The sequence below is a fragment of the Thunnus thynnus genome, chromosome 12 (assembly GCF_963924715.1).
Source record: "Thunnus thynnus chromosome 12, fThuThy2.1, whole genome shotgun sequence".
Classification (NCBI taxonomy): domain Eukaryota; kingdom Metazoa; phylum Chordata; class Actinopteri; order Scombriformes; family Scombridae; genus Thunnus; species Thunnus thynnus.
In genome coordinates, this window is record NC_089528.1 from 25,757,012 (window position 1) to 25,778,423 (window position 21,412).

General features: G+C 42.2%; 1 protein-coding gene across 2 annotated transcripts in view; it reads left to right on the plus strand.

Moving 5' to 3' along the window:
- Positions 1 to 3,931: 3,931 nt before the first annotated feature.
- Positions 3,932 to 21,412, plus strand: part of LOC137194581 (zinc finger E-box-binding homeobox 1-like) — a 72,501-nt gene continuing 55,020 nt past the window's right edge. The window contains exon 1 of one of the 2 annotated variants that reach the window (XM_067606617.1): positions 3,932 to 4,072. In XM_067606617.1, the coding sequence (XP_067462718.1) occupies positions 4,015 to 4,072 (58 nt within the window). In that variant the 5' untranslated portion in view covers positions 3,932 to 4,014. Of the gene's footprint in view, positions 4,073 to 5,429; positions 5,668 to 21,412 lie in introns of those variants that run through there. The other variant, XM_067606618.1, reaches the window with a different exon arrangement.

Here is a 21,412-nt window from a genome sequence, read left to right on the forward strand (position 1 = left end):
CCACAGTTAAAACAGTTAAAACTCAAAATATGTGGAAAACAAATCTCTGACAGTCTTCAAGCTGAGCCTAAAACTGTGTGCTGCCACTTCAGTTAATAATTACCTCCCCATGTAATTGGCTGTTGCCTACTTGACTATTTCCACTAACTACTACTATTCAGAACTCATGTGGTAGTCTGTAAAACAATATACAAATACAAAACAATCCCAACACATTCAACTTAATACAACAAATTGAAAAAATCATGCGTGAAGCTCTGAACAGAAAGCAATTAATTATCAAAATTGTAATAGATTTTGTGTTGATGCTTGTTTGACATGTTATAAGTTGGAGAAGCACAGGTGTAAATAACAAACTTAAACTTCTTTCAAGCTGGGGTAATATAAGAACATTAGACCTTAAGAGCATTGAGCGTTAAGACTTTAAACTGCTAAGTGATAAGTGGCTCATTGCAGCAGCACATTAACAATAAAGCGTTTTTGCTCCACATGTTTTCCTTCAGGATAAAACCTACACAATCCAAGCTTATTCATAAGGGCACAGTTGAGTCAGGCAGCTAGCTGAATGCACCTCACCAACAATGAAGCATGCATATCATCTCAACCTTTCTGTCCCCCTACTGAGCCTCTCCAGTCTAATTTCATCCCCCGTCCTCAACACAGAGTTGTGATACCCCCAAAGGAAGCTTGCTGGTTGTGAGAGGCTTGCACAGCGTTCGGCAGCACCTGTCTGAGCTGGAAACCTGATCATCGGCAGGTACAAGAATAGCTTGACGGGGGTGTAAAGGCCGCTCCCCTGACCTGATGTGAACTGTCATTGAACTTCTGTCCCTGCTGAGGACAAAACCGTGATCTATGTACAGTATATGTAAGCACATATCTCTTGACATTTTAACAATTGATTGTGTCACATGCTGCATTTTTTAATCAAATCTTAAACATGTGTTTATGGTAAACAAACACAGTTACCACTGAGAAGGTAAGAAGCCACTGCTAGCCTCTATTACACATTTTACATTGTGTCTGACTGGATTAGAGTTGGCAGACAATATGTTGATTATGACATAAAGGAGGATTTATATGCAGCACAAAACAGGAAGAAGACACTTTTTAAATGATTGATCACAGACAAAACTTACTTATTTGTAAAATATATAACCAAAATATTAAATTTGACAGATTTTGGATAGTTACAATTAGACTGAGATTCAATAAACCTATATAAAAGACCATATACTGTATAAAGTCAAATCAACTGAAAATCTAAAATTAGTAGTGTAATGTAACATACAAAGAGGTTTTTTAGATTCATTTTTGGGCTTTATTGCCTAATTGGACATATAAAGAGACTGTAAGTTACATGTTCATGTACTTCAAACATGGACCCAAAAGGACATCCTCATATTGAGGAAGCATTAGTCATAGTTGTGTATTCTGAATATTGGAATTTTATTCAATTACTGTACTTGAGTACAAATTGGAGGTACTTGTACTTTACTTGAGTATTTCTATTTTATCCTACTTAATACTAACAACATTTCACAGGGAATAGTTGCACTTTTTACTCTACTACATTTATTTGACAGCAACAGTTATTTCACAAATATAAAAAAACATATGATTAGCTCATAAAGTATGATGCATTGTTATGTATTAAACGAACCAAACGTGTAAATAAAACTGTATTAAAATAATTACAATTAGGTCCAAGTTGACCAACTACAACAGTAAAATACTGTTATATAATTACACTATTATTTAAATACTACTATTTGCACATTAATACATCAGCCTTAATAATCCAATAACATAATATATAAAGTAACACTCACAGTGGCCATTTTTGCTGCTTTGACAATTTTTACTTTCAACCCTTTTAGTATTTTAAGAAGGATATTTCAAAACTTAAACCTTTGCTGTTTTTCAGTATCCAATTACACAATTTATTAGGCAGCATACCCTTGAAGCCTTTTTATTCCATGTGGTTCCTTCATCATATGACTCATCGAAATCAGTGTGGGAGCATCATCTGGAGGTGAGGCAGCTCTCACACTCCTACTGAGGAAATGTGGCTTTCCCAGATTTCCTCCCTATTAGCTTTGGAGAGACTGACATACGACCTGAAACAAATGTTGGACAAATTCTGAGAAATCTGGAACCTTTTCTATTAATTTTTGTAGAGACAGTGATCAGGACCTGGTGTTTTGTTTAGCAGCATAATGTTATTTGGGTAGGGGATGTTATTGTGTGTTATTGTTTTGTGCTTGTAAAGTAAAATATGCATAAAATAAAAGGAACAGTAAGGGAGTAAACATCCATTGTTAAATATAATTTGACACTAGATATGCTGTAAATTTCATTTTGTTGGATATTTGACTTTTTGCTCTGTCTTGAAGTTTTCAGATATGCAGTACAGCTGTAGTTACCAAGCAGTACATCAAAAAAAAAAAAAAGCTCAGACTAATCACAGTAAGTCACATGACATTCAATATTCAAAACACAGGCAATGTAACGACATAAAGAAAACTTCTAATCTGCTACATTTTGCTAATACTTTGCAAAATGTAAAAACTTTTAATTTTGCAGTACTGAATACCATTAGTCAAGAGTAACTTAGTTTTTTTACTCAAGTACTGTACATAGGTACAATTTTGAGGTACTTGTACTCTAATATTTCCATTTTATGCTACTTTCTACTCCACTACATTTATTTGACAGCTTTAGTTACTTTTCAGATGGAGATGTGACACAATGGATAATATAACAAGCTTTTAAAATACAACACATTGTTAAAGATGAAACCAGTGGCTTCCAACTTTTTTTGGCTTTTGACATCTTACTAAAAGCAGTGTGTAGTCGGGGTCACATTTCAGATGTCTATGAGTTGTTAACAGCTCCATCAAATAGTGATTTTTCCCTCTAAACTTCTCACATGCTTTCATTTTAATAAATGTTCAAATGATCCAATATTTCACCAAAAATCAAAGATTAGAGAAAAAATCCAACAGCTGAAAACAGATTTGTCTATCAGAACTTTGTTTTTTCTTCTTTCCTCTCCCATTAATCATCTCATGACCCCTCAGATTTATCTGCTGACCCCTTTGGAGGGGCCCGACCCCTAGGTTGGGAACCACTGGACTAAACTAGCTAACTGTATATAAAGTAGTTGAAACCAGCTCCACCTCCAGCAGCTACAACAGTAACATGCTGCTCTAACACTGATGTTTCAATATTAATAATCTAATGATGTCATATATAATAATATATCAGTCAGAGGGACCAAACCACTACTTTTACTGCAATACTTTAACTACATTTTGCTGCTAATAATAATGTACTTTTACATAAATATGATTTTTCAAGCGGGAATTTTACTTGTAATAGAGTATTTTTTATATTGTTGTATTGGTACTTTTACTTAAGTAAAAGATCTGAATACTTCTTCCACCACTGGTCAGAGGGACTAACTACTTTAAATACATTTTGCTACTAATACTTATGTACTAGCTCTTTTCATGCAGACCTTTTACTTGTAATATAGTATTTTTCTTTGTAGTATTGCTATTTTCGCAAATAAAGTGAGTGACTAACCTCCTCCCCCACTGCTTATCACTGAAACATTTATTTCCTTTTAGTTCTGCTCTTTAACTACAGCTCTACATTCACCTGTGGAGGACCACCTTGCGGTTATATTTTTATTTTTTCAGCAGTCAGGAGCAGCAGAGAGAGAGTCTCGGGCCGACCCGGGCAGAGCTGCAGGACCACCGCTTGGAAACATTTCTCCGAGCACACACACACACTCACACACCCATGTGCGGCCAGTAGGAGGGGCCATGTGCTGAGGTGTTTGAGTAGGTGATGCCGTAAAAGCGGCTAGTGTGTCGCAAACCAGGTGTTTTGCGGGGGAGAGGGGAGGAGGGGTGAGGCGGAGGAGGAGGAGGAGGAGGAGAGACAGGAGGGAGGAGGGAGGAGGTGACTCGCGAGCGGCTGCGTTTCAGACTCAGCGAGAGGATCATGGCGGATGGCCCCAGGTGTAAGCGCAGAAAACAGGCGAACCCGAAGAGGAGCAGCGGTAAGTCCAAACTCCTCCGCGACCGCCGCTGAGAGCTCCGGGCGGGCTGCAGGGGAGCTTTTCACTCGGTAAACTCCTTCTGGAGACTTCTTAGGAGTGAGTTGGACCACGTTTGAGGGAGTTTTTGGGAGTGTTAGTGTGTTCATATCCCAGTGTGGTGGTGTACCGTTATACCTGGCTGGCTCCTCTCTCTCTCCGCCTAGCGGTGCACGGGGCCGCCCGGCCGAGTGCACCGTTATCCGGCTGCTATAATAACTCGGGTAACGCTTCATACTTAAGTGCGCATTTTTTGTTTTTAGTTTCTTACACTTTCCTTTCTTCATGTTTCTCTACTTGTCTGCCACTTTTCCACCCGCAGCAACACTTGGCGGCAGGTTGCGCTGCTTTCACATAACAACGTGGCCCGTTGAGCGCAGTTTGTAGTTGACTGTGTAGGTTTTTTTTTTTTTTTTTTTTTTTTTTTTAGGGCGAGGTTGCGGGGTTAGTTTCGTGCTAACTTGCTGCTCTCTCGGCCCCGGACGACACAGTTTCTCATTGCCTTTCAGAATAATTCAACTTTAGCTGCTTGTTTTGACGTCCGGATGGTGAATAGCGCTGTTGCGGTGAATGCATGCGGGTTTTTTTTTTTTTTTTTTTTTTTTTTTTTTTTTTTTGCATGGGCTTTGGTCTGGTCAATGCAATGCTGCTCCGGTGATGGTAAAGACTTGGGATGTTTATTTTATCTCCACCTCACCCCTCCCTGCTACAACTGCTACAGCACATGTGTCCTTGTTTAAGGTAAGAGTGGAAATTATTGATTCTCCAGAAGTGGATGTGGCATTTTACTTTTTTATCTGAATGCATGCGTTTCCTCATTGCTTGCACCAGCTTGGCTTCATTAATTGAGCTTTTTAATTAATTGAGCGTGTTTTATGTTGATTGTCCAGCAAATTGCTCCTCTTGCACAATTTCGACCATTGCTTTTTGCATCTTTATATTCGGTTTTGGTACCTAATATGGACTTAAAGTGTATCTGTGGTTGTCATTGTTTACATAGTGATGTTTGTATCTGTAATAATGCTGTAATATCACCCAAAGAGAGTTTATCTTTATGATGTCAATATAAAAATAAGTCAAAGTTATGAATTAAATACTATAAAAGTAGAGTATAAATCTAGGTTGTTGGTTTAACTTTAAATTTAGACAACCCTTAGGTGTCAGCGTCCCTCATTGGACGGTTTCTCACCTGTACTCTCCCCCTGTTACATCGTATCAGCCAATAAAAAAAGTAAAACCATGAATATATTCTTTTTGGTCACCGTTATGAGGCTTGATGTGTGTGAGCCGAGGGGCTGGAAAGCACCTTTTTTTTCCTCCTGCTGACGACACGACGGTGACTCGGTGCGTCCGTACAGGAGCCATCATCATCATCACCATCATCATCATCATGTTTACCTGAACGCGGATAACGGGGGCTGACAAATGGCCTAGAAATAGACAGAAATAACACCTGCGGCTCTCCACCGTTGACGGATCCGGATCCGCTCGCCGTTTCCTAAAGGCTCTGCGTCTCATGAGGAGCCAGGAAAAACCGCTCCAAATGTCAACTTGTGCAGGTAGAGATGATATTTTTTTTTTTTTTTTTTTTTTTTTGTAGTTTTTCACCGTGTGCCATGCCAGCTTCGCATGGATGCTCGCCTTCCCTTCATTCTCGCGGGATTTATCTCTCTCATCGACACGCATTTCTGACCCACTTGTGCATGTTTTATCTTCCCTTTTTCGTGTATTTTTGTGCACCGGTTGGTTGGTTTTGGTCGAGTGCAGCTTGCAGCTGTGTGTGTGTGTCTGTGTGCGCGGAAAATGAGCGGTGCATAAGGTGGTTATTCCTCTAGTTATTCCCCCACCGTGTGTATTATCAGTGCTTACGACTCACAGTCAAACCTCTCGTTTCCATCTATTGTGTTGCGGTAATTCGTTATACAATTTCCTGAGCGGTGTGCGGAAGGGAATGGCGGTCAGTACCATTACTGCAGTGAAGGCGGGGTTGCTGTTTTTTTTCTGGACCGGAGACAGCCAGGTACGCAAGGTGATGCAACACCTTTAAAGGTGTATTTTAACCGATTTCCCGGTGATATTCTCGGCGTGAATGGCACAAACACTGAATGGAAATATTCCCTGAGCGTCTCATTTAGTTTACTTTCCAAAAATATAACGTTAAATGCCCCTATAATGTGCAAGGAGCGCATCCTGGTCCGTGTAACGGGGCGCACAATCAAGATGGCAAAAGGTGCTGTGATTTCAGTGCGCACCGCTTTGATCTGTTGCAGGTGAAACTCACATGCTTCTCGTTTTCGTCTCGTTTTCATTATATTCACCTTGCATCAGCAAAAGGCGTATTTTTTTTTTTTTTTTATGAGTTTCATCCACATGAAACAGCTTCAGCTTCACAGCTTTGTGAATTTCAAAAAGAGCTGATGAGCCAAACATTTTAGCTGGTGCTAATGTACCATGACCTCCAGCCTGTCATCACCGTGATGAGGCACACAGCTGCAGATACAATCAACTATACTGTCACAAAAGCTTTAATTATGTGCTTGCAATGTCCTTAAATAGTTCATATGTTCACATCATTTGGTACTGTACTGGCTTCGGTGTGAATGCCAGCCTAATGGGGGATGAACTCTCCTGTATATATATATATATATCAGAAGTCAGTTGGTTTACCTGAAACTGTATCCCATCCTGGTTTATACTGATGATAACTGGTATTACTCAGGTGACTGTAGATTGACTTTAAACACTTTCATGTTTCAGTTATTATAGAGGCAAGTCTTTCATCGTTACTTTCATGAATGATCTGCCACTTATTTTCTCTATTAATCCATTAGTTTGTCTAAAAAATGTCAAAAAATAACTGTATTAGTATCGTATTAGTAATTGTAGTATTGTATGAACTCAGCCCAAGGCAACATATTCAAATCATTCATGTTTTGTCTGAACCACAGTACAGAAGCAAATCTTCACATTTAAGAAGCTGGAACCAAAGAATGCTTTAACTTATTACTTTAACAATTAATTGATATTGAAAACAAGTAATTCATTAATTGATTTATCATGGTAGTCGTACTCTTAAAGCTAGGGTAGGCAATTTATTTTAGAAGAACTTTTTGTTATATTTGTTGAAATTCTCTTCACATCCTGACAACAATCAATGAATCAAATGCTCTGACAAAAAAAAGAAAGAAAAAAATCTGGTATTTGTGGCTGTCGCAGGCCTGTAATAAGCCCGTCCAATCATTTCATTTGGCACTCATGAAATGACTGGATAGCCTACCTGCTTGTCTACTTGTGCACTCGTGGCCAATCACGTAAACCGGCGTTTAGACACCGATGGGAAGAACAGCTGTTCAAACACTTCCATGAGGGGGTACAAAGACGTTACTCGGACGAGGGGAGGACATTTCTCTATGTTTGATAGTTACTGTATAACAAGTGACATGTAACATGATAACAAGTTAAGTTAGACTTTGTTGTCGGCTTCCAGGCTCATTTAAAAAAAAAATGAAAGTAGAAGTGTTTTGGGGGGTTCGGTTTTGGGCGGAGGCCTGAAGGGAGGGGCTGGGATACTTTCAGAATCTATCTTACTCCTGCTGGTGTCTCCAAAGTTGCCTCCTCCAGCTTTAACATCCTCTTTCTGTACGTTCTTGAAGATTTTGCTGGATGAATACAGTCTGAGGACATCATGAGGCAGCACATTACAAATATCACACATTTCTGTCTCCAAATCACATCATATTAGCCACAGGATACTAAATTATGAAAGAGCGTGATGTACATGGTCAATAACAACTTCGCATCTTAAAACAATATGTGTTAAGGCTACATTCACACCCGCTGTCGGTTTCCTTTCGGACCAAACCGTAGTGTAAAAGTTGGCATGTTGCATTTTTTTGTGGTTTTACTTTCACATCGCCCGGCTGTACTGCAAGTCAACAAGAACTCGTTAACCAAAGTGATACTTGATTGGTTTGGTAGCCTGTCGTCCCTGCTGGTCAGAGACAAATCTGATCCAAGTCTCTGTAACTTAAACCGAACACTGTCTTTGCTCTCTTGAACACATGAAAGAAAAAGCTGAATGTGATATTTCAGACTTCGGTTTGTCCTTGATTCAGTTTTTTATGCATAAGCAAAAACCTGTGGGTCAGTCTCATCTCTTCATACTCATAAAACTTAATATGATGAAATAAGTTCCTTTAGTTATAGTCTTATTCATAATGAGCCACATTGGAGTTTGTTTAATACTCATTTGAAGGTGTGCTGGTGTTGTGCTAATGTGTCACCAAAGTTCAGATGGTTTTATGCTCATCTATACAAGAAAACTGAACTAAAGAGTAAATACAGATCCAGATCCGCCTCTTGTTAAAGTAGTTTAAAGTCGGCCTTGCTCTTCTTCTCTGCAGAAATGACTTGCTGCTGTATAAAAGCAGATCAAGAAACGGGTGTAATCTATAGCTATAGACCTGCGGAGACCCCCGACAACCTTCACTTTTCCCTCTGTGCGCTTATTTTTCTGCTACATTGTACGCTGGAATTTACATCCTTGTACAGAAATAAGCGCAGAGAGTTTTTCCCTCAGCTTAACTGCAGCCTTAACAAACTTGTTTTTAGCTCCGGCGCACATGCTAAGCGCCTGTAAATGGCAGGTGTCGGCCCTCCATGTGCGCCGCCTGCCGCTGCTGCTGCTGCTGCCGCTTTGGTCACGGGTTCGTCATACAACGCCTCTCCGCTCGCTTCAAAGTGCTGCGTGTTTCTCTGTGTGTGTGTACGAGCACGCTCTCAGCTGGACTGTAATCTAACACACTGCAATTTAGGCACTACAGGAATGCGGCCTGGTGTTAACATACCTTGACAGGATAAACACAGCGGCCTACTCCCAGGCTTGGACGTCTCATACGTACCAGCCAGCCAGCCAGCCAGCCAGGAAGGGAACGGGCCTTGACCAGCGTCTTGTCTGCCTGACCTCTGGAAGTTTTTTGGGGGGAAACGGTACTTAGGAGTGGAGAACGTTGAGGTTTCCTGTTTTGAGCCGATGAAGTGCTTTATTCATTTTCATATCTTATAATAACTCTTGCTTTGACAGACGAGTAACCGTGTTTTCAACAGCTTTCGGTGTCTCTCTTCACTGACTGATGTATTATATCAGTCATATCAGGTCAGGAAAGTAGATATTGTTTGATATGAAAGTGCTTTGAATCACTGTTTTAAAGGATAATACTCTATCTCTTTGGTGATTTGCTCTCGGATCAGTTTGTTGTTGTGGTTTGATGTGTAGATGAGTAACATTTTCTCTGTGTGTTCTAGTATTTATCCAGCTCTCTCCTGTAGATGCTAAAGCCGTACCGCACCCCACGTCGTACAAGCCAGATGTGCATCATCGTATAAGGGTCGTGACCCGTAAAACTGAGCTTAATTGCTTCAAATGCAGGACTATATTCTGTTTACCAGTGTTTCTCAGACCGTAACACACTGTGGCAAGGCTCAAAAAAGTCAGTTGCTCTTACACAATCACACTCACCTCAAGGAAAAAAACGGTTAAATATATAAAAAAAAAAAAACCCTGCAGCGTGTTTATAGGCCTCTTTTGTCTTTTATGTATGAATGAAGCGTTTTCTTGCAGTCATCCTAAGGTGCTCCAGTTACAGCTGTCCTACAGAGCAGAGGAGTCATGTGAGCTCGCTGCTTCCGAGGTAATACTGAGCATTTGTTTGCAGCTAATGTGCCTCGTCATCGGCCCGGTTTTTATCCGGGTACTCTCATTAGATTAGTGTGATATCAAGTCATAGATGCTATCGTGTCGTATAATTTCGTTTAATGAATGCAATTACAGGAAATCAAACTTGTTATTGTGACTTTAATCTGCCCTTTTTTTGTCTGCACATGCTACAACCAAACTGTTTTAAATGGAGGACTGTTCTTTAATTATTAAGTTTTACCTTCAATTTGATGTTTATGTGAATATTTATGTACATGTACTATCCTTGTACTCTATGTGGGAGATGGCACCGTCAGAGAGAAATGATCCTGAGTGGTATTAGAAGTGGTCGTGGTCGACAGTAGCTGTTAATTGATCCGTGATCGTCGGTCATTTGTGTTACTTTCTCCTTGTGCTAAAGAGCCTGGAGCTCTCTCTCTGTGTGTGTGTGTGTGTGTGTGTGTGTGTGTGTGTGCTGTTTTCCCTTACACAAATGGGCCTGTGGAATGACAAAGCACTACAGGATGTCTTTAGCAAGTCAGCATTAACCCCTCCCATTGCCTTTTATGGTCCGGAGGGGGAGGTGCGTTAGGGCTACTGATGCTGCTGCTGTGACTAATTGAGCAATGTGTGTGTGTTTGTGTGTGTGTGTGTGTGTGTGTGTGTGTGTTAGCATCAAGGTGGGAAACAGCTACTTTCCTCCAGGCTTTGCATAACAACACACAGGCCTCCTCGTCGGGATTTACATGCATTAACACGGTGTCTGTGAGGGAGAAGCAGCGGTTCCTGCTGATGCTGTTGCGTTTCAATTAGATGACAGCGGCTGATAAAGGCACCTTGACAGATCAGGCGTGGTGAAATGAAGGCAGATGACTCATCATGCCGGCAAAGAAATACATACACATCTGGTTTAAACTGTATACGCCCTCACATCTGACTTATAGAGCGTTTAAAGCAGGTTCAAACAGATAAAGGAATCCAGAGCTCTCATCGTTTTATGCATCGTATGACGACTGAAGCGTAAAGCAAACATGGATGTGATACTGATTCAGTAGAGACGCAACAAAACAGAACAGCATGGCTGGTATAAATAGTCACTTAACAACTAATTTCCCTCCAGTGAAAAGCTTAAACCTCCAAAATATCAACTTTTTGTGGTTAATCTGATGGTTTTTTAATGGAGTCATAAGCCAAAGGCAGCAGCGATATCCACTGTTAATGTTCAGGATGTGTTTGGCAAAGTTGGAGAGTTAAACTATTAGGATAACTGTTGCTATGTTTATGCGCAGCGTCCACATTACTCCGGCATTTCCGAACCCCTGAAATGCAAAATCACATATTGCGAAAGTAACCTCAAATCACATGACAAATGACTAACGCAGTGCTTATTGCAATGCAGGTGGAATGCTCACATGAGACTTATTTTTAGTTGAGGTGAAAGGGAAATGATGCTCTGCCCTCTGATTGAATATGAAACTGAGAGCAAACTAATTGTGTGGCGTTTGAAACTCAGATCTAGGTGTCTGAAAGTCGTCTATCTCTCCAGCGTTGACAACACCGATTTTTAGAAGAGAACCCACCACCACCACCACTCACAGACGCACCCACCCACCCACCGGGTTCCTCCACAGAGAGGTCAGAGGTCAATCTAGCAGCCTCGGAGCTGTGTTACATCACAGAACACATGAGGGGGAAGGGGAGGGTGGCGGAGGGAGACATATGAGACATACTGGTTTTGAACAGCTCAAGGGAAGAATGAACATGTAAGAGTCTGTCCATTCTTGATTAAAAGCTCTACTTTTCTCTTTTTAGAGCACGACATGTGAAATGACTTCTCTCTGACTCACTTATTTCTCTGACCGCTGTCTCTCGTCTCCTCTCTCTCCCCCTGTATTTGTGTATCTCGCTCACTGACTCGAGCCGCGACGCTTATCGGAACGCACTTGTTCGATTGGCTGAGTAGCATCACGTGACATGATTTACAATGCATGCAAGTGGTCTGTGAGTTTCCTGGGCTGCTAAACCAGTGTTGTAAAAGGCTTAAGATAAAAAATGATCCATCAATATTTAATAATCCTCAATAATTTATCAGTTATAGGTCTGGATCCGGATAGGACGGCGTCTGGCCGCGGACCCGGACCACGGTTCAACTGTCAGTGACCTCGCCACTAGTCGATTTCACGATTACATAGGGTGTCATCGTGCTCATACGGTGTGCGAGTGAAAATCATTAGTAGCCCAGTGATGTCAATGATCGTGTGAAAACAGAACGTGGATGCTCACTAAGTTTCAGTGTTTGGCGTGTTTTAGCTCTGTGCTGCGTTTGGATTACAGAAACATACACAATTTTTGGGAATCAAATCACTACAAAACACTGAATACATGTAGGCTAATAGTAAAGCTAACTTCTTCACTGTTGTGCACCAGTGTCACTTATCAGACCATCACTGGATGTGTCAGAGTGAATATATATATATATGTCCCTTTTTTGTACATTTGTTAGCAGAATAGCAGGTCATTAACCCCTGACTCAGCTAAGGGATAAATGGCACTTGTAATTCAACATTCAAGATGTTCTTTCTGGATAATATTTAAAAAAATGTTGCCCAAAATATATAGTCTGTGTGGCTATGATGTCATTCAAGACAAACTTAACAGGAAGTGATAGTGCAGTGCTGAGGTTGAAGAGGTAGAAGACATTTGTTTTGGTTTTTTCTGTTTTAAGTCTGGAGTGTTAAATTGAATTAAGATTACAGTCGAGCCGAGTCCTTCTCTAAACTTACAATGCCATTTAAAATTGATGCACCTCCTACATTAAAAGCAAAGGCAAATGTGAAACCAGAACTGAAATTCAACCTCCGAGCCCCACCGGTGCATAAAATCACAGAGGAAACGCTGAACTCGTCTTAGCACTTTTTCTTAAAGGTGGCCTGTTTTGCTGATGCTTTTCTCCGTCCGTACCGTTCAAAACACCCGAACATTCATGTATTCAGGAGGCTCGACCGGCAGCTAACAGCTAAAACTTTAATCTGTACTGTGGCGGCGCTAACAGTGGCTGAGCTGTGAAAGACCGCCTGTGGTGAAGGGACACAATTTTTTCTTCTTCTGCTGCTGCTGCTGCTGCTGCTGCTGCTGACCAGCATCCCACCACAAACCGTGCAAGTGTGTGTTTGTGTGTTTCAACGCCCACATATGAGGGCATACGTGCCATTGCACGAGTGTTAAATGAGTCTATACATGTGGTTTGAGTTCATACATACGTGAGTTTGTGTGATTGTGTGGGTTAAAGATGGTGTGAAGCTGGCTCTGTGCAGACATCCCCTGTACCTCCGGTTTGTTTGTGACCGTGCAATAGACGCCGATCTACTGCGCGTGCGTGGAAAGCGTCCTCCGAGCGGACTTAGTAGTAGTATAAACAGAACTACCAGGCGTCCGTGGTGTCCTCAGCTGTCCGTGTACGCCGTCCGCTCGGGAGTATATTCGGGGCTAAAGTGTGCATGCAGGCCAGTGTGTATCAAAAGAAAGAGTCCCATTCAAAGTCTTTGCTTGTGTGTGTGTGTGTGTGTGTGTGTGTGGGAGAGAGAGGGGGGGGGGGGCAGCCTTTCACACTCACCCGGTGGGAAACTCCTCTCCCTCTCTTTTGGTGGTGGTAGAATTTGCATATCCTGCCATCCTCCATTCTCTCTCTCTCTTTTTTTTTTTTTTTTTCTCTCCTCTCCTGCCGCCTGAGAAGCAGAACAGAGAGGCCGTCGGCTCCCGGAGCTCAGAGGAAATCAGTGAAAACTCAAAGCCCGAAGCTGCCGCCGCCGCCGCCTGCCTGCCTCCAGGCACAACACAAGAGCCACAGGCGAGGAGGGCGCCGTACAGTAGGGACTAAGTCGAAACCGTAATCCCGCGCATGTCGGTCATTGAAGTGGGATACAGGCTCGTCTGTGATAGGGGCCGCTCGCTTTGATTCGCTTCCATTTAAATTGGGACACATCTCATAGGTAAACCCCCCAAAAAGAAACCTGTGTAGGGAAACTGCACACGAGGAGAGATGGAGAGAGTAATGAGATGAATAAATAAAGCGAAAAACAGTAAAACAGCACAATGTTAAAGCCCAGATTGACATCAGATAATGACCTCTGCAATGTTTTTCTTCAGTGAAAGTTACAGAAGTGAAATGTACCTTCTTAGGATGAGAAAATTCATCTTATTTCTAATGCTGGTGATTTACTTTTTTAAAGGGATGTTGAATAAACCTGCATCCAAAAAGACAGACGACCTCACAGATGATTTGAGTCACTTTTGGCGACTTTTTTAGCACGAGTCATAGTAATTACTGATCTCCTCTTTTAGGAAGAAGAAGGTTTTATTGCTCTTTGTTTTCTGGACCAGGCCGCTGTTGGAAAAGCTTTTACAGCGCCGCACGCCTTCTAAAGTCAAACAGTATAGAGTAATGGAAAAATTTCCTTTAAGGAATGTAACATGGCATATCTCCTTTTTTTTAAAGGTTTTTACCATGCTCAAATGCTTCCTCATAGGAACCAGATGATTTTCATAGGAACATTATGCATTAAAATGAACTGTAGGAACCACAGCGGGATATTCATTGTGATTCCAAATTTTTATTACTGTAAAAAAAAAAAAAAAAAAAAGCTATATAAAACCACCACCGTAACCAATGACTTATTTCAACTTATTTCAAAGTACCTGATTAAATAAAGCTTTAAAAAGGGGGAAAAAAAAAATATAAAACCTTGGAGCGGGAGAGACGACCTACCGGCAGCCTCAGTGGTCTCGGGAGACATAAATCATAAGCGGTGGACAGGTGGGTTAGGAGGGGTCTGAGCTCACTAAAGACACTCCGGAGACCTCAAAGAGTACAGCAGCAGCAGCAGCAGCAGCAGCAGCAGGATAGGTGGGAGTGGAATAGAGAATTAGATTAGAAGCACTGTAGAGTGATTTATTTCTTCTCTTCCACGCTGTAGTTTGCTTCCCGTTCAGGTCTTTTTTTTTTCATCTCATGTTGTTTAGTGATTCAAATGAGTACATCTGAAGAGAAATAGCAAAATTTGGATGTGGAAAACTCTACAGAAGAGTGTTGGAACTGTAAGTGAAATGGCATAATAGCGATCACACACCTCGCCATGCCAAAAAAATAATTGGCTAGCAAAATCAGCCGTGTTAATGCCACCTATCTGAGGTGCTGTTGCATTTTGGGAAAGGTCTGTGCTCATCACTCTACTGTTCACACATACCGTGCGGACGAAAAGTTGCAGGTTCCCCTCTTGTCTCGAATGAGCCTGAAGCTTGCAGGTAAATTACATACTCAGCTCTGATTGGGCGATTATCTTCTGCTTTTGCCGCCGTTGTACCTGCACGAGACAAAGTAGTTCATCTCTAGATCAAGAGTTTCCACACATTTAGTATTTATCGGTATTTGATCATTTCACGTATCTTGTCAACCCATCTGCCTTTAATATGTTCATAAACATCATGCTACTATACTGGATCTACTTATGTTCTGTTCTTTCTAGGTAGGGCTGAAACAATTAGTTGATTATAGAGCTGCAATGATTAGTTGATTAATCAATTGGTTGATCGACAGAAAAACAATCATCAACTATTTTGATAACTGATTAATTGTTTTAGTCGATCTTCAAGCAAAAATGCTCCAAAATTTGTTGATTTCAGCTTCTCAAATGCAAAGATTTGCTGCTTTTCCATGTTTTTATATACTTTTTTGAATACTTTGGGGTTTTGGACTGTTGGTCAGACAGAACAAGACATTTAAAGACGTCATCTTGGGTTGTGGAAAATTACAACAGGAGATTTTCCACTATTAATTACCATTTTATAGGCGATATAAACAATTAGAAACGATTCATTCATTCATTTAGACAATAATCTGCAGGCTAATTGATAAAGAAAATAATTGTTAGTCACAGCTCTAGTTGAATTTCTCTCAAATGACGATCAATTCATTGTCATTTATTTAGCAAAAGATGCCTCACAGACTCAGGTTCCAGAGTCTCAGATGTCAGGATTTGCTTTTTTCTCGTGTTTCTCGTGTTTTTTAATACAAACTTGGTCCGTCATGTCATTTATATCATGACGTTTCACTGTACAAACATATTCCTTACATGGACGGAGTCCGAGCAGGCGTCTCTCTCTGTTTCCCTTCTCCCATCACGCAGGATGGATGGCGAGCGAACACGACGGGATGGAACAGAGGATTTGATTAGAAGCTGAGTAGAGATGTGCAATGTGGATCCTCTCTTTGTGTCTCTCCTCCATCCTGTGTCCTGTGGGCTTGATTTGCAGCGCGCGGAGCACGTGGGATGATATACGACGCTGTAAAAGTGGAGGAAGAAAGAAAGGAGAGGAGGCGGAACACACCTCTCGCTCGCAAAAAACAAAAAATACGCAGCTCTATTCAAATCTCTTAATAAACTGTCGGTGTAGATTTAGATTTATCCGTCGATAGAGGAGAGCATTAAGAATCCTCCTTTTTTTTTTAAAATCATGCCAGCGAATTCACGGCGGAGTGAAAGAGAGAGCTGGAGAGGCTGAAAGAAAGGCAGTGTTGTTATTGAATTACAGGTGATGGCTGCTAATTGGGCCCTCCAGAGATTGTGTGTGTGTGTGTGTGTTTGTGTGAGTGTGTGTGTGTGTGTGTCTGGCTCTAGGGATGCAGACTTGATGAAGCTGTTAGGGTAAAGTGCGGGGCCCCAGCGCGCTCCCTGAGTGCTGTGCTTTAGAGGCCGTCCTGTCCCTGCGGAGGAGCGCTAATGGAGGCCACCCAGCCCTGATGAATTACACCCAGGCTGGATGGATGGAGGGATGACGGAGCCGGGAGGGGTGGGGGGTTGGGGAGAGAGGGGGGTGATGCTGCTGTAATTGAAGCGGCTGCCGAGCGAGAGGAGTGCTGGGTTTTTGATGAGCTGTAGGCAAGAAGAAACACGTTTGAACCAGAGCTGTGACAATAACCGCATCACCACCCCTACCGTGGTTCCTAGCAGGGTGTCGGCAGGGCCCTGAAAGTCATACTGCACCGGCTTTTTTATACGTGTTTATGTTAATATCACTGATTATGTGACACAATAGTGACTCAGCGTATAGCCGGCCCGTGACGTCAGACTTCAGGGAACATTCGCAACAAGAGAGAGAGAGAAAGTGTTTTATGTTTACTGTCATAGCAGTTGCAGCCTGTTTGATAATCATGCCACTCTGGCCACATCTGATTACAACACACACACATGATCCAGCTGAAAACAAACAAAACATGCAATGATGGAGCTCTCAAATACATAGAAGTGATCACTGCTGGATTAAACCAGTAATTGATTGATGGAAAACATAACTAGGTAGGTTAATTGTTCATTATTTGCAGCTGTAAAAGCCACAAAGAAGAAAAGAGCACCACCTACAGAGACAGAATAAAGATGTTACCATAGCGTCCATGCTCTGTGACTGTCTGGTATTTCAATAAGACAGGACAGTCTTGTAATCATGGACTGGATTTCAGCTTCCCAGTCCACGGTTCAGACTTTTTTTTTGTTGAGTCATGACAGTTTGCTGTGAGTCGATGGAGCTCTGCTGTGTTCAGTTTCATATAATATTCCCCTGAATGCTTTCTGTGTGGCACTGATAGATTTTTGCAGGATTTTAAGTAAATAAACAGTTATAATGTGTGATTTTTTGTTGTTTTTGTGTACCTCATTGGGTCCTTACATCTTGTCTTGTATGGTACAAACACTCATGAAACTTTGCCCTCCCTAACTGTCTTTCTTTTTTCTGCTGAGGGTTCAGAATACGGGGACACACTCTCTCTTCTCCGCCGCCACCGAGAACGCCAGCACGCTTATTCACTTTGATAGATCTTTTGTCGATCAAAGCAGCTCCGGCATCGGTGTAGCGTGGGATTTTGGCTCCCTCTACCTTCACCGAGGAAAACCTGTGGGGCAAAGGCCCGAGCACCCTCGTCTGTGTTTGCGAGCGTGTCTGTATGTACGTTTCTTTTTTTATACATGAGGAAGCTTCCGTCGGTCAAGCCGTACGCATCTCCTCACGCTCGTCTATAGGTGTGAAGCCTCGCTACGAGACTGAAATCATCAACCACAAACAGTTATGTGAGCGTAAACGTGCGACCGTGTAGCTTGTTTGCTGTGAAGGAGCTGCGTCTGTCATGGCAGGATGTGAGTGACGTGGTTTGACTGTGTGTCCTTACAGGGTTTCCTCTGTTATTGTGTCGCAGCAGTGTTGGCTGAGGTCATCGTGTTGGCCTGGTGGTCACCCTACAGTTTGCTCAGTTTATGTACTTAATCTTCCAACTATCTGAATTTCATAATGTCGCATAATCCTCGCTGCTGCAGCGCTGCGGAGCCCCTGTCTGGGAATCTCTGTGTTATCTGTACACCTGCCTAGGTAAACCGTCATCTCCGCTCCGCACTGTGAAGTGTAAACATCAGATGTCAAACCACACGACCAGCCTGGATAAATTACAGTTGATCTTTAAGGTTTTATTGACAGGATAGAAAACTGACATCATCCACGGCGACAAACTGAAGCTCAGTCTGTGGGTGGCGAGTCCAGGTAACTCATTTTGAAGTTTTCACAGGTCTGTTTGGAAAATAAAGGTAGATACCTACTTTTGGCACTAAAATAATACACTATTTAGATCAAATTATGGCAAATCATTAACTTAAAACGTCGGTAGCAGCCTTTAATTGAAAAGTTACTTCAAATTAACTGTTGACTTTTGGAAAGCCATCAACCGGCGAGACCCAAAAAGTTTTAATTTCCTGCCTTCATCAAGTATGAAACCTAAGCAGAAGTCTGGCTACGCTGCAGTTTTCCTTTTTGGGTTATCGGTGTAAGAGAATTGGCACAGGTGCAGCTCGACTGGGTTTCATCACGGCTGTTTGTTTTCCCCTCTAGTCTCATGCACCAGGCATCTTAATGTGAGCTCAGAGATCAGTTAATCTCTACCAATTTGTAGCGAGACCGTGTGTGGAGGCTCAGTAGTTGCTAGTCAACAGTGTGTTTGACTGTAGCTGTTAGAGCTGTTAGAGGTCAACAGAAGGGCCGTTTTTTTTGTTTTTTTTTACAGCGAAAGATCCTAAATATTTATTCTGTGTGCACTATTTTTACTTGTTGTTCTTCCATATATAGCTGGTTAACTATATCCTTCTGCAGCAGTGTCACAGAAGCTAATTCCTGCACACTTTTGTGTTAATGTGCTCTTGAAAATTGGGAAAAAAGGTGCATATATGAAACGTGTTAATCCAAATAGGATAGGAAATATGTTTATGGTATGTGACCTAAAATTTCCTTCCCATCTTTTTCCTCAAGTTTAAGTTCTTTCTTGGAAAAACTGTTGAGTCTAACTGCTACTGGCAGCCTCTCTCTCTCTCTCTCTCTCTCTCTCTCCCTCTCTCTCTCTCTCTCTCTCCCTCTCTCTCTCTCTCTCTCTCTCAGTCCATGTCTAGACAAGTCCGGTTTATTTATGTTGTTACCCTGATCAGATTTGTCTAGCAACACAGCACTTTTAATACATTTATAACAACAGCTGAAAACAAGGAAAATCTAGGATTTGCTATTAGTATACCAGCATTAATGTGTGTGGATGGGAGAGGTGTGTGTGTGTGTGTGTGTGTGTGTGTGTGTGTGTGTGTGTGTGTGTGTGTGTGTGTGTGTGGGTGTATACCCTTCACAGTGTAGCAGGTGTGTCTGGGCTTCAGCCCCATTACAAGTCTCATAAATACCACCTGACACCGTTACAGCAGGCAGGCTTCGATATAAAACTCTCCTCCCGTGGCGTGAGCATGCAGCCCTTCAGCACAATTATATTATACCACACTTCAGGGGGAGGAAAGCTATACCCACCCCCCCCCCAACCCCCTCCCTGAGCACACATACTTTCTATCATACCGCGCCTTATGACTATAAATCTCAGCTGTTTTAATTTCTATGTATTAAACCTGTTTTCTTAAAAGCTCTTCACTTGATCCTAGCTGGCTACTATTCAGTTTTTAGTTTTTTTTTTTTAAGAGGATCCTTCTCCGACGCTATAATATGTAATTGCCCCACGTATTCATTTGAGACTTTAACCTCGGCCAAAACACACACACAGTCACTCTAGCACACGCCTACTTTCGGAAGCATTAAGTGTACATCAAATTTAATGGTGCTTAATGGGACAAAAGTACTGAAAAAAAATTTAATTCCTCTGTATCCTATAACTGTTATGGCAAATTGGGCACATTTGTGGCCAGAAGGTGTTATAATTATAAATATTTGTGTGGCATTCACTTTGTACAGACAGACCTCAGCGGTGTTTTCCACTTTAGCCTCTTCGCCGCCTCGCCTGGATGACATTTCACTCGACTGCCGATCTGAATGTGCTTGACATTTTGCTAAACTGCGTTCGGAAGGTCCTGCCTGTCCCTGTGTTTTCCTTCCCCTCCTCCCTGTATTGTGTGACTGGGTAAACAGACACACACACACACACACACACACACGCACACATACGCGTGTGTGTATATCCTCACAGGCTGCCTATACATCTGGGGAGTTTGCTTTGTATGCCTGCAGGCTTAGGATTATGCCTTTGTCTTTATTGCCTACCACGCACACAGAATGGCCTTGAGTTGTTTATTTTTGATGTTTCCCCCCCCCCCTAAACACACCTGTAAAGGAAAAGTAGGCTAGTGTTTCATTATCCTCTCTAAACAGGCCGCTGTTTTTACAGTCTGTACACGGATGGGTTTTACTTTACCTGCGTTGTCTTTCCTGTTCCCAGGGTCTGGCTGCAGTAAAACATAAAGAGCTGGAACAAGCGTTTTAATGCACCAAATAGGGTCGTTTGATCTATGTGCTTAGAGAATAAAAGGTTAGTAGACTAAAGATCATCTAAGACACTTTCCCAGATAATACTCAGAGGACCGAACCCTTTTGAATTCACCCAACACGCCGTCGTCGTGTCGCAAGGTTAAGTTCTGTTCCAACCACCCCAGAGGTTCAGTTCAACTTGTAATCCAACGGCTGCGAGCATATGGAGACCGTCCCGCCGTTCTGGTTCAGCGCCACTCAAACGTGAAGCCTCTCATCTCCACAGCTTGACGCTCTCCCCTCGCCGACAGCCCGTTCAAAGCGAGCTAGCTAGTCGTCAGGCGTCCAGACGGCAGCGCACGGTCGGTCTTCATTTAGCGAGGACAAGAAGCGCCGTGCCAACCGAGGCTCCGCGCCAGAGATCTGCCCCGCAGAGCTCGCCGTGCCCGCTGCCAACTCTTGACATACAGTAGACGGGTGGTTTTTTTTGCGCCGGCAGTGCCAAAAATACAGCGGTCTGATTAAGTAATATGATGTAAGATGGTGGGATGGTGTGAAGTAGCCTGCTGGATCTGGAGATGGAGATATATATCGTCGGCGGGGAAGGGAGGGGGGGAAGCCGCGGCGCTGTCCGTTCTCCATCTGTGTTGGGATTATGAAATAATAAGGCTGATGACTGGATACACAGAGCCATTCATAAAGGCTTAACCTGTGGTGAGTTGTGTGCACTCGTGTTGTTAGGGGGGGAAACTTAACTGTATTTGTTTATTTATAAAGGAAAACACACAGTT